Source organism: Pantherophis guttatus, chromosome 1 (assembly GCF_059756535.1).
Source record: "Pantherophis guttatus breed Tessera chromosome 1, ASM5975653v1, whole genome shotgun sequence".
In the NCBI taxonomy this organism is placed as follows: Eukaryota; Metazoa; Chordata; class Lepidosauria; order Squamata; family Colubridae; genus Pantherophis; species Pantherophis guttatus.
Window position 1 is genome coordinate 256,199,008 of NC_142063.1, and position 25,510 is coordinate 256,224,517.

At 37.0% G+C, this 25,510-nt stretch overlaps 1 protein-coding gene across 3 annotated transcripts in view; it reads left to right on the forward strand.

Moving 5' to 3' along the window:
* The window catches only part of TMEM200A (transmembrane protein 200A), a 42,719-nt gene extending 17,497 nt beyond the window's left edge, over positions 1-25,222 (forward strand). For all 3 annotated transcript variants that reach the window (XM_034418792.3, XM_034418791.3, XM_034418790.3), the window contains exons 3-4: positions 18,767-18,886; positions 23,583-25,222. In XM_034418792.3, coding sequence (XP_034274683.2) covers positions 23,599-25,077 — 1,479 coding nt within the window. In that variant the 5' untranslated portion in view covers positions 18,767-18,886; positions 23,583-23,598 and the 3' untranslated portion in view covers positions 25,078-25,222. The remainder of the gene's footprint in view (positions 1-18,766; positions 18,887-23,582) is intronic.
* The last annotated feature ends 288 nt before the right edge of the window (positions 25,223-25,510 follow it).

Sequence of the window (25,510 nt, forward strand, 5' to 3'; positions counted from 1 at the left end):
TATGTATTGAATAACAAAATGAATGATCAGAACAAAAGAAATATATTTAATAAGCAAGTGAGTTTATTCAGTAGACTATTCTATTTTATTCTTTGGTACATTCTAATATTGTTTAAATTGTATTATTTTTAAGGCATTTGGTATAACTAAAATATTAGGGGAAAAATACAGAGAATGAAATCATTGGTTGTATTCATGTTTAATCTAGTGGTATTAGGATTCATGTCTATTATTCATTTGCCCTGAAATTTTAGTGGCCAGATCTGGTGAGATTCAGTAACTATAGCTCCAAATAACTGAGAAACACAAGGTGGAAATGTTATTACTTTTTAAATTCAGTAATTTTTCAAGTTTCATGGTTTAAATTGCCAGGAGCCATGGACTTCTAACCAGAAACTAATGATCCAGAGCTAATTTGAATAATGCAAGGAAAAGAAAGTTTGTCAAAGAGCCAGAATATTCTGCAAGAATATTTCATGGTGTGTGGCAAATAATTCCTTGAATTAATATTGGGTTAGCTAAAAAAAAAAAGATTATCATAATTTAATGATTCCTAGAGAAATCACATTCCGTCTGAAGTTGGTTAGGGTTACCAGAAGAATGGGATCTTTTAATTTTTTTTCCCCTTCAGAGTTTCCACTATTCCTGGCCTTGACAGATATATATTTGCTTTCAAATCGAACCATTCCCCTTCAAACTGTAAAGCATTGCAGTTTTACCAGTTCCTCAACAACTCTGTTAAGATTTAGATTAATTAAAGAACCAATTTTCCTTGCTTGTTTATATCATAGTTCTTTAAAAGTTTCAATACAAGCAAACTTAATGTAAGTTTTATATTCATGTGTGTCAACGCAAACGAATTAGAGAAAGCGATCAGTTCTCTTATAATGTCAATCCTCACTATATTAATTGTGGGAGTTGATCCATTATTCAAATAAGGAAATTCATTAGTTAGTCATAGATTGTAGAATCCAAATTTTCAACTTCCACTTAATCGTAGCTATTATTCTCATGGAAAGGCATTTTTTCTATTAGTAATTGCATTATTTGAATTTTGTTTCAGGCAGCAATGTAATCGGTTCAGTGTAATATACAGAAGCAACATGGTTGCTTTTGTCCCAGAAACATGGTTTGTTAATAATTATAAGTGCTTGAGCCACCTTTATATGACACTTTTTTCTAGTAACTTGAACAGCTTGTTCAAAAGTAGAGAAGACCTGAAGGTAAAAAAAAAAAAAAAGTCAGCATGATGGCATAATAGCAATAGCATATTGACTTATATACCACTTTGTAGTGCTTTACAGCCCTCTCTAAGCGGTTTACAGAGTTAACATATAGCCCGCAACAATCTGGGTCCTCATTTTACCGACTTTAGAATGATGAAAGGCTGAATCAATCTTGAGCCATTCAGAATCAAACTCCTGGAGTGAGCAGTGAGTTAGCTCTGCAGTACTACATTCTAACCACTGCCCCACAATGGCTCTGAGCTTTTAAACCAGGAATAGTTCACATAATCTTGACTTTATATGAGAACCAAGTGGTTTTATTTCTTTGATGCACCTTTCGAATACTGCTACTGGTATATTTTACAAATGCATGAGTTTCATTAAAATATTCCCAGATGTGGTCTCATTTACAGAATATAGAATAACACAGTTGGAAGGGATCTTGGAGGTCTTCAAGTCCAACTCCCTGATCAAGCAGGAGACCCTATATCCGTGATGGCAAACCTATGGCACGCGTGCCACAGTTGGCACATGGAGCCATGTCGCCTGGCACGCCAGCTTAGCTCCGAGGAGGATGGGGACAGCAAAAAACATCACTTCCTATCCAACTGGAAGTTGGGAAATGGATTGTTTTGGGCCTCTGGAGGGCCTCCAAGGGGGTGGGGAAGACTGTTTTCGCCCTCCCCAGATGCATAGAGAGGATCTGGAGCCAGGTGAGAAAGAAAAACATGCCAAGAGGGGGGGGGGTCGCGCGCGTATGCGCGGGGTGAATAGAATTATGGGTGTGGGCAGCCTGTGTGCACGCAAACCTCCCCTGCCCCCCCTTCCTGGCACGTGATGGCAGAAAGGTTAGCCATCACTACCCTATACCATTCCAGACAAATGGCTGTTCAATATCTTCTTAAAAACCTCCAGTGATGGAGCATCCACAACTTCTGAAGGCAGGCCATTCCACTGATTAATTGTTTTCACTGATAGGAAATTTCTCAATTCTACATTGAATCTATCTTTGTTAAGCTTCCATCCACTACTTGTCTTGTCTCAGGTGCTTTGGAAAATAGATTAACCCCTTCTCTTTGTGACAGTCCCTCAAATATTGGAAGACTATCATGTCACCTTTAGTCCTTTTATTTGTTAGACTCCACCTTCCCTAGATTAGACATTTATGCCATGCAACTATGCTTAGATTTTAGTTAACATTCTTTAGGGCCAGAAACTTACTTTTCAAATCCAAAGAAATATAATTATGTATTATGATGGAGGATAAGACTTATCCTCCATCATCTGTAATCCTCCTCTTTTCCCTTTGTGTTTTTAGGTTTTAACCATAATTTTTTAAGGTTATTTAGAGATGAACACAGTGGAAATTTTTTTTGAGAGGGCAAATATAGAATTGGTAGCCTTGATATATAGGTGACTCCAGGTTCTACTTGCCCCCTTCCTTCAAATAGTGTGGATTAAAAAAAACCTTAAAAATTATCATAATTCATGGGAGACCATGCTGGATTATACATATGATTGAATAATGCATTTGTTTATAATTATTTTAATTGTTTGAATGCACCAGCCAACAAAAATGATTTTATTTACCCCCTCCCCAATATTAAATAATGCTGGAGAAAATATAGAAGTTGAGAAAAAGAGCTAAACCAATTCAAGCTAAGCATATCTTAGATCATCAATTTTGAATTCAGTAAAATAATATAGAAGGTAATTAAAATATTAAATTTATTTTGATTGAATTATTTATTTCTAAGACATTTTACAATAGAACGGTCTTTACAATGATACAAATTCAATTCTCACTAAACATCACTCCATTATCTCCCTTTTTGGTGATATGGAAAGATTGTATAGCTTTTTTTTTTTTGCTAAACAATTTTCAGATAGCAGTACAATTTTCAGGTAGCAGTAGAATAACTATTTGATTGCTCCTGTTGCTGAATAAATGTGATTTTCTTTTCACAGTTGAGTTATTGATAATGTTCATTGATTGTGCATATTCATCCCTGTATGTGTTTGTATGTTTGTATATGGTATAGGTAAAACAAATGACTCAATTTCACATTATATTGACAAAGACCTTCAAAACCATTCATGTGTTCAGGGGAAAAAATGAAATCCTCTAAGCAATTGTAACTGAATGGGGAGAAAGCAGCATTATTCCACTCATTGGATACAGGATATAGCTGTTGAGTCAGATTCTGTAGCCCACTTGATCTTCACAAAATAGGACAGAATTTTATTCCCAGTGAAACTAGTGGGAACATTGGAATTAGCTGCTATACTAATTCTGGGCTGGATTTGTTTGTTCGTTTGTTTATCCTGACTTTATTATTATTATTTATTTTTATAAACAATATACTTAATACTCCCTCCTTCTCCTATTTTCCTCATAACGGCAATCGTGGGTGGGTTAGGCACACATAGATGAACATGAGAAAATATGGTAGAAAATGTTCATGCTTTCATAAGAGTTTCAGGTAGGAAAGATCAATAAAACAAAATTTTGATTTCGATTCGCTGCTTCTGCTCATTTATTTTACAGATACTTATGAAAAAGAATCTTTAAAAGAAAAAAAAATGGCATTCATTCCCATAATGCTGCCTGGTACTATGGTGGGATAAATAACTGCCTATGGAAGGAAGGAAAGATATAACCTGTGTTAGGCTTCACCGTATCAGCCATTTCTCTGTAAGTCTGTACATATGCAGATGCAAACTGTTGGTAAAACTGGTGGAGAAAGAAATGATAATTCAATATATGAGAAGAAAGAACAATTCAAAAGTATATTGCATTTTTTCCCTTATATAATTTCAAGGCACCATAGCAATATCACTTAGACTTATATAGGGCTTTACAGTGCTTTACAGCCCTTCATTGAAACAAAGGAAAATTAAAAAATAGGACACCAGTAAACTATGCCCCCCGCCCCCATCCTACATTTAAAAGATGTTCTTCAAGCAAAAGTTTTAAGTTACTCTTTCCATGCTGGCTTTGAACTTAAAATGCTATGATTCCTGCATAGGTTTTAATCATTTTGACTGGGAATTATTGGAGCTGATGTTCAACACATCTGGAGGTAACATGCTTGAGAATGCCTTCATGCGACTCAGCTGCCCCCACCATTCAGAAACTTGGCAAAAGAAAAGTAAATGGGGAAAAATGAGGATAAGGTGATAAATTAAGATGGGACTAATCTCAGAAAAAAATACTTCTAAAAAAAATCTCAGCAGGAAGCATTTAAAGATGGGAAGAAAGTGATACATTACAGTATTGCGATGATAACCGTTGCCTTCATTATTCCAGGGCATGAAAGCGTGAGGTGCATACATCCAGACTTTCTTCAGGGAAATAATTGGGGTCTCATCTCTTTTCACTCTATCTTGTTCGAATTGTGCAGATTTCTAAATGGAGCACATCTCTCTTTCCTGGCAGAGTGTTCACAATGGTTATATTATCTTAAAATGCTTAAGGGGGAATTGGTGCAGTTTTTGTGAAGCAGGGCAGTATGTCTTCCAAAAGTTTTAACATATTCCAGAAGCATTTTGAACACTGTTTTCAGGTTGTGCTCTCACAATGTTACTTGGCTTGATGAAGGGTATGTATGTATGTTATTCATAAAGGTAAATAGGGCCCAGGAATATCTGGGGAATACAGAGAGAATCAAACAGTCATTTATAGCTGGAACTTAGAAACTGCCATTGCTTAAAATTTCTTTATTCAAGCACAGAAAGGGGATCACATACTCCTTGCTTGCAAGAGGGGAAGACTGGCCCAAAGTGCATCTGATTATGTTTGGTGCTCTCTGAGGTTGGATGTTTGTTTCCAGACATTTCATTACTCAACTAGGCAACATCATCAGTGTGAATGAGGACCTGTTGTAGTCTTTTTGTTTCCTTCCTAGGTTTTTTATTGTCTCTTTTGAATGGCGTGCAATTATGCTTTATCTCATTCCCTCCAGCAGCCCATATACAGATAAGCAGGGACAAACACCAGACAAACCATCAGGCAGAAAGCATTATTCAAGGAACCACCAAGGAGCAAATAACACCCCATCAAAACTGGCATGGCATGCTGCTGCATAGACACAGGGAACAAACCCCATGCTCACTCACACAGATGATTTCTGTATATAGCAATAATTTATATTTAGTATCAAATGCCAGCATGCAATTAAAATAATGAAGTCAAGGGCTCAAGAATTCAATGAAAGATTAAAGAAGACAAAGGTCATCCTTGCCAGGTGCCACAATGCAGCTTGATGAGTTGAAAAGCAAACCCATTTGTAAAGACTGTAACCACAGGGTGAAGATAACATATAGGTAGTCCTTGATTAATGACCACTTACTCAGCGACTGTTTGAAATTATGACAATGCTGAACTTGCCCAAAGTTATAGTCCCTGCAGAGTCTCTGCAGGGACTTGAACAAAATCTGAGCATTTGGCAATCCACCTGTACTTATGATCACAGGGATGCTATACTGCCTCTCCATCTATAAACCCCCAATCCTACCCCACCGTGTCCCCACCGACCTTGGGTTTGCTTCCTGCTTCATTGGGTCCGACACAATCCTTCCTACATCCCATCACAGATCGGTCATTTACCTTTCTGGTAGGCCTAACCATTGGTCTTATATTGTTTTTGGAGATACAGAAGAATTAGCAATACAGTTAGTTCTGCCACCAGTAGAGGAGCTCCTCAGGGTATCATCAGCCAAGGTATGTCAACTGGCGACACCCAGCGGGAGGGCCTTCTCTGTAGGAGCTCCTGCCCTGTGGAATGAACTGCCCCCGGAATTGCACAAGATCTCCGGCCTCCGTGTATTTCGCTGTGCCCTCAAGACCCTGCTGTTCCGTCAGGCCGGGCTATCAATGTAAATGATTTTAAATTGGGTGTTTTAAATTTTTGGGTTTTAATTTGGGCCGAAATTATTTAATAATTTTAATTATTTTTAATTGATTTCTGTATATTTTTGTGTTTTTAATAGGCTGTACACCGCCTGAGTCCATTGGGAGAAGGGCGGTATAGAAATAAAATTGTTGTTGTTGTTGTTGTTGTTATTATTAAGTGATCACAATTGGGATTAGCAATTCGGTCATTAAGTGAAGTGATTGATAAGTGAAACTGAGATTGTGTTTATGCTCTTATGTCAGCTTTCCTTTGCTTTACAGACCTGGGAAGGTTGTAAATGGAAGGATTGGTTATAAAGTTTCTTTTTCATCATCATCATAACCACCATTTGTGACCACCATGCACTGGTCACAAAATGAGACAGCTGCTAAACAAAGGCAATCTATAATAATTTTTTGTGTAAAATACCCATGTGTGTGTGTGTGTGTGCATATATATTCAGATAATATATATATATGAATACAATGGATTCCAAACAGAATGGCTTAGCTTTCCAGAGTGAAAAGAATTAAATTATAAGAGTGCCACAGAAGCATAAGGGGTTACAGCAACAGGAAGTGTGAAAACGGACATTTGCTGGACTGTTTAGTTGAAAAGGGCTGTAGATGAAAAGAAATATGTATAAAGGAACAATTGCTCCGAAAAATGAAGATAATTGAAAGACATGATATGACGTATTGATAAAGACACTTGCAGAGAATGTAGCTGTTAGGCTATTTTTGCCCACTTGTCAAAGACAAGATTCCCACAGTGTTGACTTTTACAAGATTTGTTGAAAGAGATAAACTTACAGACATTTTAGTAACCATTTTACTTTTATCCCTGCAGTCCATCTTACCATTCAGATTGTTAGGTGAAAACTTTTGAGTCTCTTCATGACTACATCCTGAACAGGACAACTGCTTCTGTTTTTTTTAAGTTGTAATTTTTATTAAAACTTTTAAATAAGATAAAAGCTAACACAAACTAGTAAACAGTAAGGAAGGAAAAGAAAAACAAAGTACTCAAAAGGGAAAAAGTGCAAGGAAATAAAAAAAGATAAAAATAGAAAAGGAAGATGCAAAGAAGTGGCTTTGGATATTCTCCACAGCAGTTATAAGTACAAATATATTTGACCTCTCTCTCTAAAGTTACATTATGGTACTCTTCTTTCTATAATCTATTTTGTCTAATCATCAAAACCATAAATCAGAGGTTTCTTTTTGTTGATGATGTTTTTATGCAAAAAGAGTTGAGTGTTTTTCCCCAGTAACTAAAAAATTAGCATGTGGGTGATGTTTTCCAAATTGTTTCTTTAATCTTCCGTAGGCTTTCCACAGACCAGACAGTGCTCAAGCAGAGCAAGAAAAGACTACATTAAAAGGAGAGAAAACATAGAGTGACTTTAATGGAACTTTAAAGATGCTTTAATAAATGAAACAGGAAAATAATCCTTGAGATGAACTATTTACATCTTCAGATAATAGCCATTCACTTCACATTTCTGCCAATGATGGACAAGCATTGTGAATGGAGCAGGTGGCTGAGTGCACTGGGGATGTTTCAGCCCTAGTCTTTTGTAACTCATTCACGTCCTTCTGGAATTTGGCATTTGAAAGCCCCCGCTCGTCATCAGCCAACTGTACTGTATCATTCCAATTCTGTTCCAATTATCTTCTCCTATCTTTCTTCTTCTGACTGTAATTATGGTCTTCTACAAAATTTGGTCTGGAGCAACCTGTTGTAGACATTTTCAAAAAACGTAAGAAAAAGATGTATCAACAAAAATGTTATATATTGCATGTTATATGTTTTATATTTTGAGAGGAGGCATTGATTAATTAATTAAATTACATTTATATACCACCATCTCACCTGAGTGATTGTGGGCAGTTTATAACAGCAAACACCTTCTTTAGGATAAAGTAGAAGAATCAAGGAGTCCGTGTATGGTTTATCTCTTAGAGAGCGGATTTCTTGTATCAACCAGTAGTTGAACTACTAGATAACCTTTAAGTTTCCTTTTAATTAAGTTTCCTTTTGTGAAAGAGAAAATTCTAGGAGCCATTCTTTTTGTGCTTTCTCAAAGCTTTTGTCTGCTTAAATGTTGGTCTGGCCATTTGCTTAGACTTGGCAAGGATTCTGGAAAAATACAAGAACCGTAATTTATTTTTCCAAAATGACTAAAAGTTCCGTTTGTGTTTCTGTTTACTGTAGACCAGAATGTGCCACAGGCAGAGTAAAAATTTATTTCAGAAAGAACCTGCAAAACATACAAGCGCAGATGTCAGTCCTTTAGACTTGCAGGCTTTTGTTTTGTGATTCAGTTAATGGTTTTGTTGCTTTTCAGCATGTAACTATGAGATTTCATTTAAATTAGACTTGGGCAGATTTCATAATCTGCTCACCAGATGAAAAAACTTATTCTCTGTACATCAGTTAATTCAACAAAGAACAATATTCAGGCTTCAGTAAACCTAAGAAAACATGTCCAAGCTGTTTCCAGGTTATTTTCTCTTAAGATAGGTGCAGCAAAGGGAATAGCTATTAGTGTTCACTCTAATTACTTTCTTTGTGGCAGCCTTAGGACAAGGAAAAGGTAACTAGAAGGGTACAATCGCTCCTCCCAAAGGGAAAAAAACTTGCATTCTTTGGTTATTATTGCCTTAATTTATTGGTCCAGAAGGGAAAGAAAGGGTATCAGATTAATAGTCAGCAATAATCCGAGAGGGCTGATACTAGCATCATAGTTCATAGTTGAGTAACTGCTGAAAATCTAACAACACTGAACTGACAATTTTAAAATTATGATGTTGTTAATGTTTATAATAAAAAGGGTTAATTTTACAGCTGGGCAATTAGCTTTAAACCAGGATACCCTAGGGGCATTTTCTACTCACTTGTGGTAACCAGGCAACCCCTTAATGACAAGCCTGCATTGAGGGCAAACAGGAATATGTTCACAAGAGTTTCAGAAGCATCTGGTTGGCAGCTTTAGGAATGAAATGATGGTAGTGATGTAAGGATGGGTAGCTGCCATGAATTAGAAACCTTCTGCCATGTTAAATCAGCCTGCCTCTATAACATACCTTCTGTACCATCCCTGCTACCACAGCTGCCCAGTTGTTGGCAATTTTGGAAACCACATTTCACAAATGCAAACAGCTAAATGCATAAGGCTCTACATGCTTAATGTGAAAGAGCACCTAATTATTTATTTTGATTTTGTGCACACACTAATTCTTTTATTATTTTTACTACCCAATAATCTCTACTCAAGAGTATGTTAAACATAAATGGAAGAAAATCCCGTTTGCTGAAATTTAAAGGACCAGAATTACTGCTTCTTTACAGTTGGTTTACTTAGCATTTATTTTTAGGGATGTATTCGGTGCAGAGCACAAAGGCCAGTGAAAAGATTAATGATTAGATTTTGTTGCTGTGCATCTTCCTCCGAGCAAAAATTGCCTGCCTATGTTCAGAGCCCTGCCTACAGCAAAATAGATACTGTCTTGTTTAATGAAAGATTGTGCAAGACTTGACATTCTTGAGAAGCAGAGAGAAAAGGCAAAAAAATCATGAATATGGAGAAAATGATTCCTCAGGGATCATAATGGAGAGAGCGCAATGGGTGCTAAAAAAAATAACAGTGTTGCAAGTGTTAAGAGATAAGTAAGAACAATATTATATTTTCATTAACCATGTAGCACTCTGTTTAGAACACTTAACTGCAGGCAGCCAAAGTAACTAAACTCTAATGTAGGACTATAAGAACTTCAGAAGTTACCAAACTTGCATAAAATCCTTGTTTACAGAATACAGGATAACAGGGAAGTGTTCTGCCCCAGCTCCGGATTTCTGAGGATATTGACACACACCAACGGTCCTTATCAAATTTATTAAGTAGCAAGAATAAACAAGACTGGCAAAGGTTGGCAACCAGCCCAGAAAACAAGATACGATAAACCAAAATACTCTGATAATAAATACGAGTTGTTTCCAGCAAGAAAGCACTAGCTGCGTGCAAATTAAATAGGCTAAGGGAGTGGCCAATTATCCTCAAGCCCTACTCTCGAGTAGACCTTCTCCTCCTGAGTAGCCACTCCTGCCTTTTGGCAGCCCTGCGTGCTCGAGCATTGAGGAGAGGCTCCTCCACTTTGCTCTCTCCACTTGAAGGAACCTCTGGAGGTTCTGAAGGCCCTGGCTGAGTCTCTGCCTCTGGCACCACATCCTCTTCAGCCTCCTTGTTGTCCGACACGAGCGCTGGCTGCACAGACTGCTGGCGCGATACCACACCAGCCTCCTCTTCGTCGGGATCAGCCACGATCCGCGCAGGCCGCTGGCGGGCCACAACAGGAAGGGACCTTGGAAGTCTTGAAGTCTTCTAGTTCAACCCTTCTGCCCAAGCAGGAGACCTTATACCCGTAATGGCGAACCTATGGCATGCGTGCCACAGGTGGCACACATAGCCATATCAGTGGGCAAGCCAGCTCAGCTCTGGTGCACATGTGTGCGCTGGCCAGCTGATTTTTGGGCCTTCTGGGCCCACCAGAAGTAGGGAAATGGGCTGTTTCCTGCCTCCGTAGAGCCTGGGTGGGGTGGGGTGGGGTGGGGAAGAGCCGTTTGTCTTTCTTACCTGGCAGATCCTCTCTATGCATCTGCGGAGGGTGAAAACATCCTTCCCCACTCCCTCGGAGGCCCTCCGGAGGCCTGAAAGGGCCCATTTTCCAACTCCCGGTGGAACAGGAAGTGACATTTTTTGCTGTCCCCAGCCTCCAGAGACTCCTAGAGAGGACGCATAGAATTATGGGTGTGGGCACACATGCATGTGAACCTCCCCTGCCCCCCCTCCTGGCACGCAATGGCAAAAAGGTTAGCCACCACTGCCTTATACCATTCTGGACAAACATCTATTCAATCTCTTCTTAAAAACCTCCAGTGATGGAGTTCACACAATTTCTGGAGTCAAGTCCCACTGATTAATTGTTCTTGCTGTCAGGAAATTTCTCCTTAGTTCTAGGTTGGATCTCTCTTTGATAAGTTTCCACCCATTACTTTATAATAATTTATAACAGGTAGGTTTCTACTATTTATTTCAGTAGAATCCCATCTATTCTGCAAGAATTTATATGATCAAAAACTGCTTGCAGCTTCATTATTCACGATAATAAAACCATTCAAATTCATCTGTTTTGTTTTATTTGTTTTGTCAGTTTTTATCAATTTATTCAGTTTCCTATAAACTACAATGGACCAATGTTATAAAATGCAAATAATCCAGGGATGCACTTTATTCCATATATGTACCCATATCTTAACATGGCCGGTTTGCATTACGTTGAATCATCAAACTTTTTAGAGGTGTGTCACTGAGCAATTTAGTTGATTGGTGTTGGTGGGAGATGGGTATCATGTATACCCATTTGTCTTGTTCTGAATGGCTTTTAGGTGCTACCTGTTTTAAAATATGTAATACCAAATAGTATAAATAAGTTATGGTTCTTAAAAATATTGTTCTCATTTATTCTTAAGACATTCTTATGTCCTAGTGGTCAGTTGTGTGGAATTAATGTTTGTCAAGAGAAGTGGCCATCGCAATAAATAAATTTTGCCCCTACCTTATTAGATGGAAGTGAGTGGTTGGTATATCAGGAGAAATATGCAAGTAAATGGAGTGAGCAGAGGATACTTAAAGAAATGTATCAAAGATGCTTTTCCAAGAAGCAACTTGACTTTCTGGTTTTTCTTTGAAGACCTTTCGCTTCTCATCCAAGAAGCTTCTTCAGCTCTTTTCTTATCTCATGTATTTAATTTCCCTGGCCTATTCTCTATGCTTTGCATATCATTGCTTACTCCAAAAGGGAATAAACACAAAGGGTCCTTGGCACAAACTGGTATTGCCATCCCTGTAAACAAGATGAAAATTGTTATTTGACAACTGTTGCAGAAAAGCAGTGCAGCTGCACATATTACTTTTTTTTATCTGTTATTAAAATCTTTATTGTGGCAAGTGTTTCATAAGAAAATATTTGGCTCCATATTTGGTGTGCTATTCTTCTTCCCACCACAGCAGATGTTCAGACAGAAGATATGGCCCTTAACAAGGCAGTGGATTTCATGCCAAACTATTTGCAGATGTGCTCAGTTTAAATTCATCCTTGAATGCCATTACATTTTAATAAAGAGATAAATAATATTCAGAAGGTTGATTGGGGGACATGCTATGCTGCCATGTTACAGTATGTTTCATCGTCCCTCCTGCCCTGCTGACAACTTTTCTTGAAAATGTAGAGATCATCAAAATTAATAATACATATAGATCTAATTTATACATGGCAAACATTAACCTTTGCCTGGTGGAAAATGCATCAGTTGGCTGACAGTTTTAAAGCATTAATGTTCCATAATAATCCAGCAAGGGCCTGTGGTTACAAGGCTTATTAAAAGATCTGCCATATTATCTCAGCTGTTGTTTTTGTAAAGGGTGCATAATAAAGCTAGGCTCTGTCCTGTTTATATAGTTATGGTTACTAGTTTTAAGCTTCCAAAATCCGGACAACCACTAGATTGCAGTGAAGAGACGGGGAAAAAGCTACCTTTCTGTCACCTGGCCATGCTCTAGATTATTTTCATTAAATAGTAAAATAAAGCTTCATTTGACTGTTTTTTATTATTTGTTTATTTATTTATTAAATTTATATGCAGCCCTTCTTGCAGTTTGAGGCAATTCTTTATACATTAGATATATTTGTTACATATTAGAGAACTTGTGGGTGGAAGGTAGAGATACACACACACACACACACACACACACACACACACACACACACACACACATAATAGTTCTGCTTATATCGTGTGCCAAAAAAGACAAGAATATCATAGTATGTATCTATAAAAAAGATACCTAGACCACACATGCCAATTAATTTATTTAGAGCATGAAGTTGGAAAAGGGCTGTTGCAAAAGCTTCTAAAAATGGGTACTGTATCAGACTTGTGGTAGGCAAATAGCTGCCCAGTGATAATTCAACTACATGTTTCAAGACTTAACAGTGGTATCATCAAAGCAGTTAGTTACAGAGCAAAATCTTTTTCAAAATACTTGCTTTTCCTCAGGCTACCTTGTCCTTACATAAAATAGCATAAGTTTACATTTTCAGATTGTTCTTACTACAAGCTTCTGAACTGATAACACTTCTGAAGCTGCTAATTTCACAATGGGCAACATTTTAAAGTCTCCCACATTCAAATATTGCTACAGAAACATGCAGTGTATGCAGATGTAGAAATGGCAGGGAGAGAGAGTGGGGGAATGAGTTTCTTATAATGCAATGTTTTTTCAAATCTTAAGAAGTGTGGATTTCCAGAGCCAGAATTCCAGAACCAGCATTCTCCCAAAATTCTGGGAGTTAAAGTCCATGCATCTTAAAATTTGCCAAGGTCGAGAAACACTATTCTAATGTCTCAATTGGCTTCGATTAAATCAATCCTGCAACTTTAAAGTAGTAATACAACAGAAAGTTGCATTCTATTTCTGCATTTCTTGACACAGTTTTCCACTCTTTTACTTCTAGTATATTTATTTTTCTTTGGAAAATACAGTATAATACTGAATAATACTAAAATACTGAAGCTACTAGGACAGTAGGTTCTATGAGGACACTTTACGTTTTAAAAAATGGATATAATTTAACATATAGATGGGGAGTGCAGGGTTTATGTATAATCCTTTCAATATCCAGTTCAATATGCTTTACTTTGGAACTCTTGATGGAGAAAAAGGTTTAAGAGCTGAAAGGATCTATTTTTCTGCCTTTTGAGAAGAGTTTCACTTATTTGCAGGGAGGGAAGATTAAAGAGATGTGAAAGTGCATGCCTGCTTCAGTGCTTCTCACTTAGAACTTCTTCAAGAGCAAAAAGCAGTAGAGGAATGTATTCAAAGCAACCAGCAGGAAAGCTTTTCTCTTGTCTGGTTACATTTCCAGAAACAGGACTTGCTTATTCAGACAGCACAGGCAATATAGTTTAACATCTATGATATCAGCAAAAGCATGTCTGATTTGGCCACAACATTTTTCTTATGAGCACTGCTTGCCAAAATCAATTCGTGACTTTGAAGTCAGTCAAAATCACCACTGTAAACATAAGTTACGTTATTGAAAATATTGCCTCAGAAAATTGCTTTGAAAATAAAAAAGAAACAGAGCACCATATTGCTCTTTGCAGAAATATAATTTTTTTTTGAGGGGTTGTTTGTTTGATGCATATTACAGTTTTGGACATTTGAAAATGAATCTGTGACCTGATGGTGTGCAGGGTAAGAGACAATTGGTATTTCACAGTAGTGTTTCAATGTTTCTTCCCTGAACAAATCAATTTGGCTTGAGGCTTTTCTTAGTGGTTTGTGAAAACCAATGGAAATAAATGTACAACAGGACTTACTTATAAATAAAATTAGTTGTGCAGTTCTGTCCAATGAAAGTTTTACTTGAAGAAAATCCAACTCATTTCAACTTGCATGCGGCCTTAATATTTACACTTAGATCCATTTTAAACCATGATTTCAAATCTGCTGATTTATTTCTGATTGCATGCCTTGAAGCTTGTAGGGGGGGAAAGGGTTGATTCTGTAAGCCTCATACTCTTCTGTGAGGGAAAGTTTAAGTGGTGAATTTAAAGGACAGATTAGATATATAAAACCTGAAGCCCAGGATTGCATAAAATAGTCAAAAAAATTTGAATACTCTCCTAGATAACTTAGGGGACTGGTACTTTTTGAATATTGGCTTTTAATTTGTTGTAATTAATAGGAAAGAGGATAAATTGTTTAGTGGTTAAGGCAGGCTAGAAAGTGGGAAGCCATGAGTTCTAGTCCCACCTTGGTCATGAAAGCCAGCTGGGTGACCATGAGCCAGTCATTCTCTCTCAACTCAAGCCACCTCACAAGGTTGTTGTTGTTGTAGGAAAAAATAGGAGAAGGAAGGATATGCTTGCTGCCTTGAGTTATTTGTAAAAATAATAAGGCAGGATATAAATAAATAAATTACACATGCACACACACAAACCTGACTAGAAAGTAATTAGGTTAATTTTATTTCTTTTTTTATGATATTTAATAAGTGAAATTAAATTAATTTTAGTTCATTGTCCAGGCCCCATCATCTACCAAAAGAGACCCCTAGAACAACTTAAAATAATTTAGATTAGAAATCGATAATTTGTATCACAAAAGTCATCTGTAGCTCTTCAAGGGCTTCTTTGTAGCCTGGGAGTAAGTGTTTTGTTCCCTTACCACTCTTGACAATCTCCAGATAGTTTATGTAAGTATCAGCATTCCCTGATATCTAGTTTGGCATTTATTTGCAGCCCTCAAAGTTGAAATAATTTCTCCTTATGGAATAAAGCAGAATCCTTACGGAGGGATTTATTAAAGCAAAATTTTCTCCTGGATTTTCCTTGATGTTGTAATCATTTGAGCCTTCTTGATCTGTTGAAAATGAAACTGTCAAACTGAAGTTTTCAAACTCAAGAGTAAAACCTTCCAACAGTTACATGTAATACATCTTGGAAGACTTAAGGGCCACATGAGTAGTGGGGGAGCAGGATTGCTCTTTTTTTCTTAGTTTTTTCTGGAGAGTTTTTAAAGCCATAAGCCTGTATCAAAGGTTACACTACAAGTTTTGCATGCTTCACATCTTGGATAGCAAAAGAGAACCTTGAAAAAGTATAGACAGTCTTACAAGAGCTTATTTAGCAACCATTGAAAGTTACAACGGCACTGAAAAAAATGACTTATCACCATTTTTCACACTTAACGACCTTTGCAGTATCCCTATGGTCACGTTATCAAAATTGGGATGCTTGGCAACTGGCATGTATTTATTACCGTTGAGGTGTCTCGGGGTCATGTGATCCCCTTTTGCAACCTTCCAACAAAGCAAAATCAGTGGGGAAGCCAGATTCACTTAACAACCGAGTTACTAATTTAAGAATTGCAGGGATTTGCTAAATAACTGTGTCATGAAAAGTCATAAAATGGGACAAAATTGACTTAACTGTCTTGCTTAGCAACATAAATTTTAGTCTCAATTGTGGTTGTAAGTTGAGGACTACCTGTAATTGGGGAATCACAGTGATGCCCTTGATTCCCATAGCCATCTTCTAATTAAGTTGATTGGAAAAATGATTAGAGACAAAGAAAAAGAAGACTTTCACACAGCATATCACTCAGAGTGTAGATTTTGCTGAAACTGATAGGGATTAAGATAAACACAGAGGAAAAGGCTATCATTTAGTTGTCTTGATGGCATTAGATAATGTCCTTTAGCACTGCTTGCATAGAAATACTAGTAGAAGTGTGTATTTCTACTAGCATCCACTGGTCACTTATGTGGCAACAGAAAGTTGGATTAAATAAACTTTTCATTTCATGATAGATAATGAACAATAGAATGTAATAATGCACAGTTTGACCAATGTGCTTTTACTATTTAAATTCATGGATTATTTGTTTAATTTAAAAGGAACAAGTACTGGTATATTTGCAATCTTGAGTATCCACTCAAATCTCAATTCACCCATACTCTAACCTTAAAGAATCATCAGCTTTCAACATAAACCACATGTTAAAATTAATCTGAGAATAATAAAAACAAAAATAGGAATCGTGTGTGACATGTTCAATCCTTAGAAAAAGGAATATATGTAATTTTATATGTAATTATGGCACTCTTTCTACATTTTTCCATTTTACCTTTTTGCCTCCCTGAACATCTGTATTTCCTAATAGTTGGAAACGTACACAATTTTTTTTCCAATTTACAAGTGTGTCATATTATAAATCCATAATTTGGCAGTCCTCGCATTCAGAATGAAAGTAGCTATTGTCCAAAGCATCTGTAAGATATTACATTGGAAAGGCTGAAATTTCTGTCTCTATCTAGCAAACATGATACATGCATTAGGGTATTAGCATTAGATATGTCTCCTCCATACAAATGTTGAGCCGGTGATGACAAGTTTATTATACAGTAGATGATAGATTATCGTGGGATTAACAATTGAGGTTGAAAGAAGACAATAAAAGAGAGGGGAAGCCCTGAACAATGTAAATGATGAGTTTTAATTATGCAGACTAATCATTCAATGGGATTTAGTGAATAACAGTAGAATTAGAAAAAGAATAGTTAATGATTGCTGAGGTACACAGCATCATTTGATTTTGATAACCATATATAACACATAGTTTCCTTGGGCTAGATCTGACTTCAACCTACCATCTAAAAGTATTTGTATTGCTCTAAAGGTATGCCTATCTAACAAAGGCAAAGGATTTATTTGTCTTTGCAAATGTGTTGTTTATTTTTACACATTTTATTAAAAAAATTTAAAAGAAGGTTAAAAACTAACAAAAACTAATGCGAAGTAAAGAAATTAAAGGGAAAGGGAGAAAAGAAAAAGGGCAAAAAAGACAAGATAAAAAGAAACAGAAAAGCTTTCTGATTTCCTTTGTAGCAAATGTACTATAAGTATGATTACAAAATTATTTCTTACTCTGTGGTTACAAAAAAAACCTCTTCCTTTTTCTATTATTTATGTCTTCTAATCATCAAACGACAAACCAAAAGCTCATTTCCCCCCCTCTTTCATACAAAAGTCCTTAAGGCGTTTCCGGTCAGCAGCAAATGAAGAAGTTGTCTTTTCTTTAATCAAAGAAGTCAATTTAGTCATCTCTGCGTGTCCCATCATCTTCATCAGCCATTCCTCCATTTTGGGCAGTACTGGACCTTTCCACTTTTGAGCATTTAATAATCTCACTGCAGTTATCATATATATAAAACAAAGTTCCATGATTTTTTTTCCTCAGCTGTTTATTCATCAGTCCCAAAAGGAAAGACTCTGATTTCAATTGTACATCAGTCTTAGCAAATCTGTTATGTAGAAGAAAGAAAAGGGGGAGGGGGGAATCTTGAGATGGGAAGTGTTAAAGAGCACCCAAATAGGGAATTTATGCTTAGAAGTACATTTGACCTTTAATTTTGTTAAACTGCTGTAATAATATTCACATCCATATTCCTAAAAAGCTTGGTATTGTACACTGTTCATATCTTTTGGCACTGGCGTTCCTGCTTGGGAAAAGAGCAATTATAATTGCCTTTAAGCTACTGTATTGTGTTATTCTCTTTGCCTCTTTGCTTCTCCTCAGCTGATTTGCTGTGAATGCTGTACCTCTTGAAACTTGAAATGCTTTTTAGAATAAGAAAAAAGTAATTATACTCTTAGAAAATTAAAAGGCAGGTGGGTTTTAAGGAATATTCTTCTGCTAATCTTATTTAAGGAAGATAAATGTGGTGTTCTGATTAATCTAACTAGTTTATAAAGGCATGATGGATGAAAATGTGTTCTCAGCCTTTGAGTACTATTTCCTACCCCCACTTCCCTTTTTAATTTATTGTTGTGATTTTTATTGCAGTAAAAGCATATGTACTAGATTGGGATGTGGAAATCAGGAGGGGGGGAGAGATTTATCTCAAAATAGAAAGAAGTGTCATGATTTAAGGAGCTTAGGGCAATCCACAGTAGAGCTTGTGCTTCTTACAAATGGTTGTCCTTTTTATATATGTATTTGTGTTCCATTTACAGATAACTGCTGGATAGAGATGAGCAACTGTCTACAGGCAACAAGATGCAGTTGCCACCACAGATGGTTCTGAAGAGAAATGATGTTTGAAAGGACAGTCTTTTAATAGTTCCTGTGTTTTGGTAAGTACATCAAGAATGAGGGTGGCAGGAGTTAGGAAGTAGAAAATGAACAACAATGGCTTGTATGATTTCAAAAGGGTAATATTGTACATGCCACAGTTGAAAAGGAGAAGGTGTCATGGGTCAAGCTTATATAGTTTGGTCTCCTTCAATATATTTTCAATCAGCCCTAACAATAGAATGTCACCAGCAGTTGGCTATCATCAGTGGCAGCCAGGGAAGGACTTCTTAGCAGAATGTTCAGCTCAAGTTTGCTCATCTGATGTATCATCTGTCAACCAATTACAGGTGCCCAAGCCTTTTAGTTATCCAATACTTTAGCTAGCAAGGAAGGATTATTTTTTCAGGGCAGGCATTCATATTAAGATTCCTTATTATAACAATGCTTGTGCTGAGCATGCACATAGTCACACATTTCTTACTTTCCTAACCTGCTCTTAAAGTATTTTTGATGGAATATTATAGTTTTTGCTCTTTGTGAGTACCTTCAAGTCAGCATTGGCTCTAGATAACTGCCTGGACTAGTCCCTTCAATTTTCTTGGCAAGATGTTCAAAAGTGATTTGACACTGCCTTCTTCCTAGGACTGAAAGTGTGATTCGCCCCAATTCACACAAGGTAGTTTGTGCTCAAAGAATGAATACAACTCATGGTCTCCCTCTTTCACTCTAAAATTAAAATTATCAAAATAAAAGAAAATGAGGAGAAATTGCTAATGTTTATATACATGGGATATAGAATATATTAGAATAATTCTGGGCAATTGACTGTGCTGGCTGGGCCCAAGGGAAATATAGAGCCACAACTTCTCCTGACCCTGTGTGATAGTCTAACATGCAGAGAAAAGAGAGGGTAAAATAATATTACACAGTTTTTCAATTCAAATGTGTTTTCCCACAGAGAAAATGGTTTTCTTGAGATTTGTTTATCCTGAGATTCATCTTTTTCAGTTAGATACAAGAAAGAGGGAAGGGGAGGAGAAAGTTGTTTCTTTTCAGGAACACCTTTCTGCTAATGAATTTTGGCAATCATTTCCTTTTCATCTTATTCAGCTATGGGAATAAGAATTTCTATATTGGGCATAGATAAATTGGAGTTGAAATAATGTGATCTCATTGGACTGAAAAGAGATGGGATGCCCTCATGCTGCGGGTCAAGGCTGCCCCATAAAAATTGGTCTCCAATGAACCAAGTATGATCCCTCCAGTATTAGCATAGATGTGAAATAAGACTATCATTGTAATAGCTTTCCTCAAATTACTGTCCTCCAATTAAAAACCATAATTTCACCATCTCTTTCCTTTCTTCCTTCTTTCCTTCCTTGGTGTCACTACGTAATACAAAGAACAGTAGGTCATGGCATCATAACGTTCTTCTTTTTTCTGTTGCATTTCATTGACTACATTGCCCAATGCAGGATGCTCATATCATCCTGGACAAATGGCTATCCAATCTTTCCTTGAAAACATTAACTAATGGAGCATCTATAACTTTAGGAGGCAAGTTGTTCCATTGCTTAGCAGCTTTCACAGACAGGAAATTCTTTCTTATTTCAAGTTTTGAATCTCTTACTGTAGAGCTTCCATTTATCAGTTGCTTTGTAAAACAAATCCATACTATTTCCCCTGTGACATCTCGTCATGTATTAAAAAACTGATATCACATCTCCCTTTAGCCTTGTCTTTTTTAAACTAAACATATATATATAGGATTTAGCCTCCCTTGCAGCCCTTGGTCTGGATACATTGGGATCAAGACTTACTTATAGCTTGCATTTAGATTTTCCCTGTATTGTAATCATTGAACTGATACCACACAAATTTAACCTGTGTCAATGCTTCCTGTGTGTTTGGTATGTACACATGGTCTTATTCATTGTGGCTGGTTGTAGACAGAGCAAATTAAGAATCTACTTTGAATGACTCAATTAGACATCTTTCATCCAGTAATTCAATACTGGATTAGCATGAGATTTTGTCATAGGAGAATTCAGTCAGAGATGCACATTTAGGTTTTTGGGTTTATGTTTTGGCGTGACAAGGCCATATCTTGGGTGAAGTAATCCCAGATGACCATGAAATGGCAGCAAAGACATAGAAAAGTCTTAACTCTTTGCTCCCATCTATTGGCCATCGAGGGTTCTGCAGACTAGATGTGGGAATGACTTGACCAAAGAAAGGACCCATCAAATGTCTTCAGAATTTAGGAACAGTGTGTCAGATTACTGATCTATCTAACCCAGTGTTATAAACACTGGCTGGTGGCATCTCCCTCAGCTTTGAGACAGGATTTTCCACTGTCATCTGGAGCTGCCAAGTCTTCTCTGTGTAAAATGTGTGGCCTGTCAGGAAAGTCTTTGCCTTTTCAAAGGTTCAAATCATTTATCACCATCCTTACATATATATGTGTGTGGATTGTAATCAGTCCTGATGTATAGTGACACACTTAAAGTGTGAATTGGCCTGAATCCATGCAGTGCTAGGATTATTTGTGTCACTCTTAGCTCTGTTTTTAGTCTCAGTAAATCTGTAGCAGATATGCCAAGTTCTGATTCTGTGCCCCTGCTGTGAGGCTGGCCAACAGTAGTATACCTACCTCTTCTTCTTGTGCTACTGCTGTCATGGCAACCTGCTGTACCACCAGGCCTACCAAGAGGCCTGTAGGCTCTGTGTTGGTGTTCTCTTGTTGCTAAGCATCTGCAGTGCTTGCTCCAGGCAGCATTAGTGTTTTCTTTAAAGTCCTTTGAGCCGCAACCTGCTATTTACTTCATAGAACCCAGCCCATCTTATGAATTCACAGCTCATCTGCTCTTTGTACTTCATATAATAAATGTCTATGCAAAGAGATAAGAGTTTCAAGTTTTGGAAAAGTTGTTTCAGCATAGAAATCTTTTCCCAAACATGCCAACTGCTCACTGTCTTTTTCTATTTTTACATTCCCTTGCAAATTGGGTAGTTCCTATTTTCATTTTTCACTCACTTCAGTATAAATCATTGAAGCGTGCTTTCATTTCAGTCTATTATATCAGCCCCATGCCATCTGACATGCTTATAGCTTCAGTGGCTAAATCTTCTTTGCTTTTTAAAAGGATAAAGTTTGGGCTTGGACTGTTGTGTAATTTAAAATGGTTAGTTTCCCCCTACTCCTTTCATCACGGTGAAAATTTTTACAAAGAACCCAGATAGCTTCATATTCTGGAGTGTTGTTTTTGCTTCCTTCAGTCTTGATTTGTATCGGTCTTAAACCTCATGCAATATCAAGTTATCCGACATGAATTTCTGAAATGCTATTATGCTTTTTCTTCCAATGTAGATGCCACTTTTTCCAAGTAGCTCTTTAGTTAGAGATATTGTGTTGCTTTTTTCTTTAAAGCAGCTTCTGCTTCTTGGTTCTGCTTCTTAATTGGATTAATTAGCCACTGTTTACTGGAATGGCTTGGCAGTCCTAAGTCAATTCTTAATAAGTTTCTGTTCCTTGCTGGGTGAGAAGGATAGGCTTAAATTACTTGTGCAAATAATCCCTGAAGAGAAAAGAACATCAACTGATTTTGTACTACTGCTATACCTATGTAGTCTCATCTCGAATGAAATAGAGACTTCCTAGTGATTTTCCAATGCTCATAAAAACCTATTTCCTAACTTTAAATAGCACAATGCCTAGATTCATGAAATCTACCATGAAAATGCTATTGTAAAATACAAATTGAAAGATAAAAAAAATGATTTTGTTCTAAAATAAATTTATTCTGATGTCTCAAAGGCAATCTTGAATCTAGATGCCACTTTTTCCATCTCAGGCATTGGTGAAGTCACAGTTTCATCCATCTGTTAGGTAAATCAGGAACTTGTATGAAGCAATGCCTGCACTATATGATCCTACAGTTAATGTCTTGAGTATTTTAATAACTTGGATCTTACAAAATAACCAAGAAATAGTATTACAACTCTTTTCTGGACTGGCATCTAAAGTCCATATTCTTCTTTGTTACTGATTTTGCTAGATAAGATATTTTACTACTGACATGGCATTTCATTTATTAAGTACATTCTTGTTGCTTCTTTGTTCTGCTGGAAGTCTATGTACAGGTAGTCCTCGACTTGCAACATTTAGCGATGATTCAAAGTTATAATGGGTCTGAAAAAAGTTACCTATTGACTATTTTTCACACTTATGCCCAGTGTAGCATCCCCATGGTCACATGATGATTTACATTCGGATGCTTGACAACTGACTCACATTTATGATGGTTGCGGTGTCCCAGAGTCATATGATCCCTTTTTGTGACCTTTTGACCAGCAAAGTCAATGGGAAAACCAGATTCATTTAACAACCATGCAACAATTGCAGTTAGTCACTTAACAAATATGGCAAGAAAAGTAGTAAAATGGGGCAAAATTCACTTAACAAATTTCTCACTTGGCAACATAAATTTTGAGCTCAATTGTGGTGGTAAATTGAGAACTACCTGTATTGATTTACAACTAAAATATTTTTTTATAATTACATAAGGCAGTTTCGTAATATATATTCAGCATATATTATGTGAAACACTCAGCCTTTGTATTATGAAGAGTTCTGAGTGTACTAAATTACAGGTTAGAGTTACACAGTTTTGAAGGGTTAGAAGTACTGAATGCTTCATATTTAGTGCCTGTGGTAACTTTTTTGAAGTCTTTTGTTTTTGCTTTCAATTTCAGATCAAAATAGAAAATCATGATAGCTACCGGGGGAGTCATAACAGGACTGGCTGCCTTAAAAAGGCAAGATTCTTCCAGGTCCCAACACCATCTGAATCGCGCAACATCACCAGCTCCTGAGGAACAGAAGCCAGTCAAGCGTCGGCCAAGGACAGATGTGGTTGTAGTCCGAGGCAAAATCCGGCTATATTCCCCATCAGGGTTCTTCCTTGTCCTGGGAGTTATGATTTCCTTCCTGGGAATTGCTATGGCTATTCTTGGTTACTGGCCCCCAAAAGACTCATTCCTAGAGCCTGAAGACAGCTTGTCACTAAATGAGACTCGGTTAATAGGAAAAGGAGATGGATTTATTATGCGCTTCGTTGAGCGGCATTTACATTCCGATAAAATGAAAATGCTGGGGCCTTTCACTATGGGGATTGGAATATTTATTTTTATTTGTGCAAATGCCATGCTCCATGAAAACCGGGACAAGGAGACAAAAATTATACACATGAGGGACATCTATTCCACTGTAATTGACATCCATGCTCTGAGAATCAGTGAGCAAAGGCAGCTGAACGGTGCCTTTACCGGTTTAGCAGGAGAGAATGAAATCAAGCATGGTGGAAGCTCTTGTGCATCACGGCTGGCTGCAAATACAATTGCTCCTTTCTCAAGCTTTGCAAGCAACTTCCACATGGTTAGCAATGATGAAGAAGATGAATTTGCTGGAAATGAGACCAAGAAATCAATCCCAAATCTTATGTCACCTTTGCTGATGGAACACTCTGGTTCAGTCTTTGGCCTTTACCCTCACTCTGGGAAAGCCAGGGATGAAAGAAGCAGTGGCTCTCTGAAGTGTGAAACAAAATCAATTGTGTCATCTTCCATTAATGCTTTCACATTACCTGTAATCAAACTGAATAACTGTGTTATTGATGAGCCAAGTATTGACAGCATCACTGAGGATTCATCAAGGAGTAGAGACAGACCTAGAAATTTGTCCATGGATTCTTTAGCTCTCCCATTAATGAATACCAGCGATAGCTACAAATCTGCCAATGCTTTGTTACCACGCAACAATTTATATGGAGACTCTTCCTTCAGTCAGTTCAAGTCTTCAATGACTCTCGGAGCCAGCACTGGACAGCTCTTATCACCTGGTGCAGCCAGAAAACAGTTTGGGTCCAACACCTCTTTGCATCTCTTGTCTTCACATTCAAAGTCCCTAGACTTGGATAGGGGTCCTTCTACTCTCACTGTCCAAGCTGAACAAAGAAAACATCCAAGCTGGCCACGACTGGACCGGAGTAACAGCAAAGGTTATATGAAGCTAGAAAATAAGGAAGATCCTATGGACAGGCTTCTCGTACCACCAGCTACAGCGAAGAAGGACTTTACTAATAAAGAAAAACTGTTGATGATTTCCAGATCTCACAATAATTTGAGTTTTGAGCATGATGAATTTTTGAGTAACAATTTAAAGCGTGGCACTTCAGAAACAAGATTTTGATGGTCAGATGACTACGGTTAATATATTTGACAGTATTTATTTTATAAAATAAACACTTTAAACCCTCCCTTTCATTCCTTTTCAGTGCAACCTTGTTTTTATTGAATATTTCTCTCTGATTAAAATTGACAGTTGTGTTTGCAAATACTACTTTTTTTCATCACCGCCATGCCAAAAGTTTAATGTTAAGTGGCTTGTTCATGAAAACATGGCCCTGACATAATGTTATTTGGTTAGTGATTGTATTAGGTGGTAATTGTATGGTGAATTAAGAAATGAGAATGTCTTAATTTACAGCTACTATGCCACTTATCATTGTTCAGCATATTTGAGTGGTCTAAATCTAGATTGCTTTCTAGTCATTTCTTCTTTGTTTCAACATAAGGATGTTTCGATTTGCTTTGTTTTTCATAGATAAAGGTACAGTTGTAGC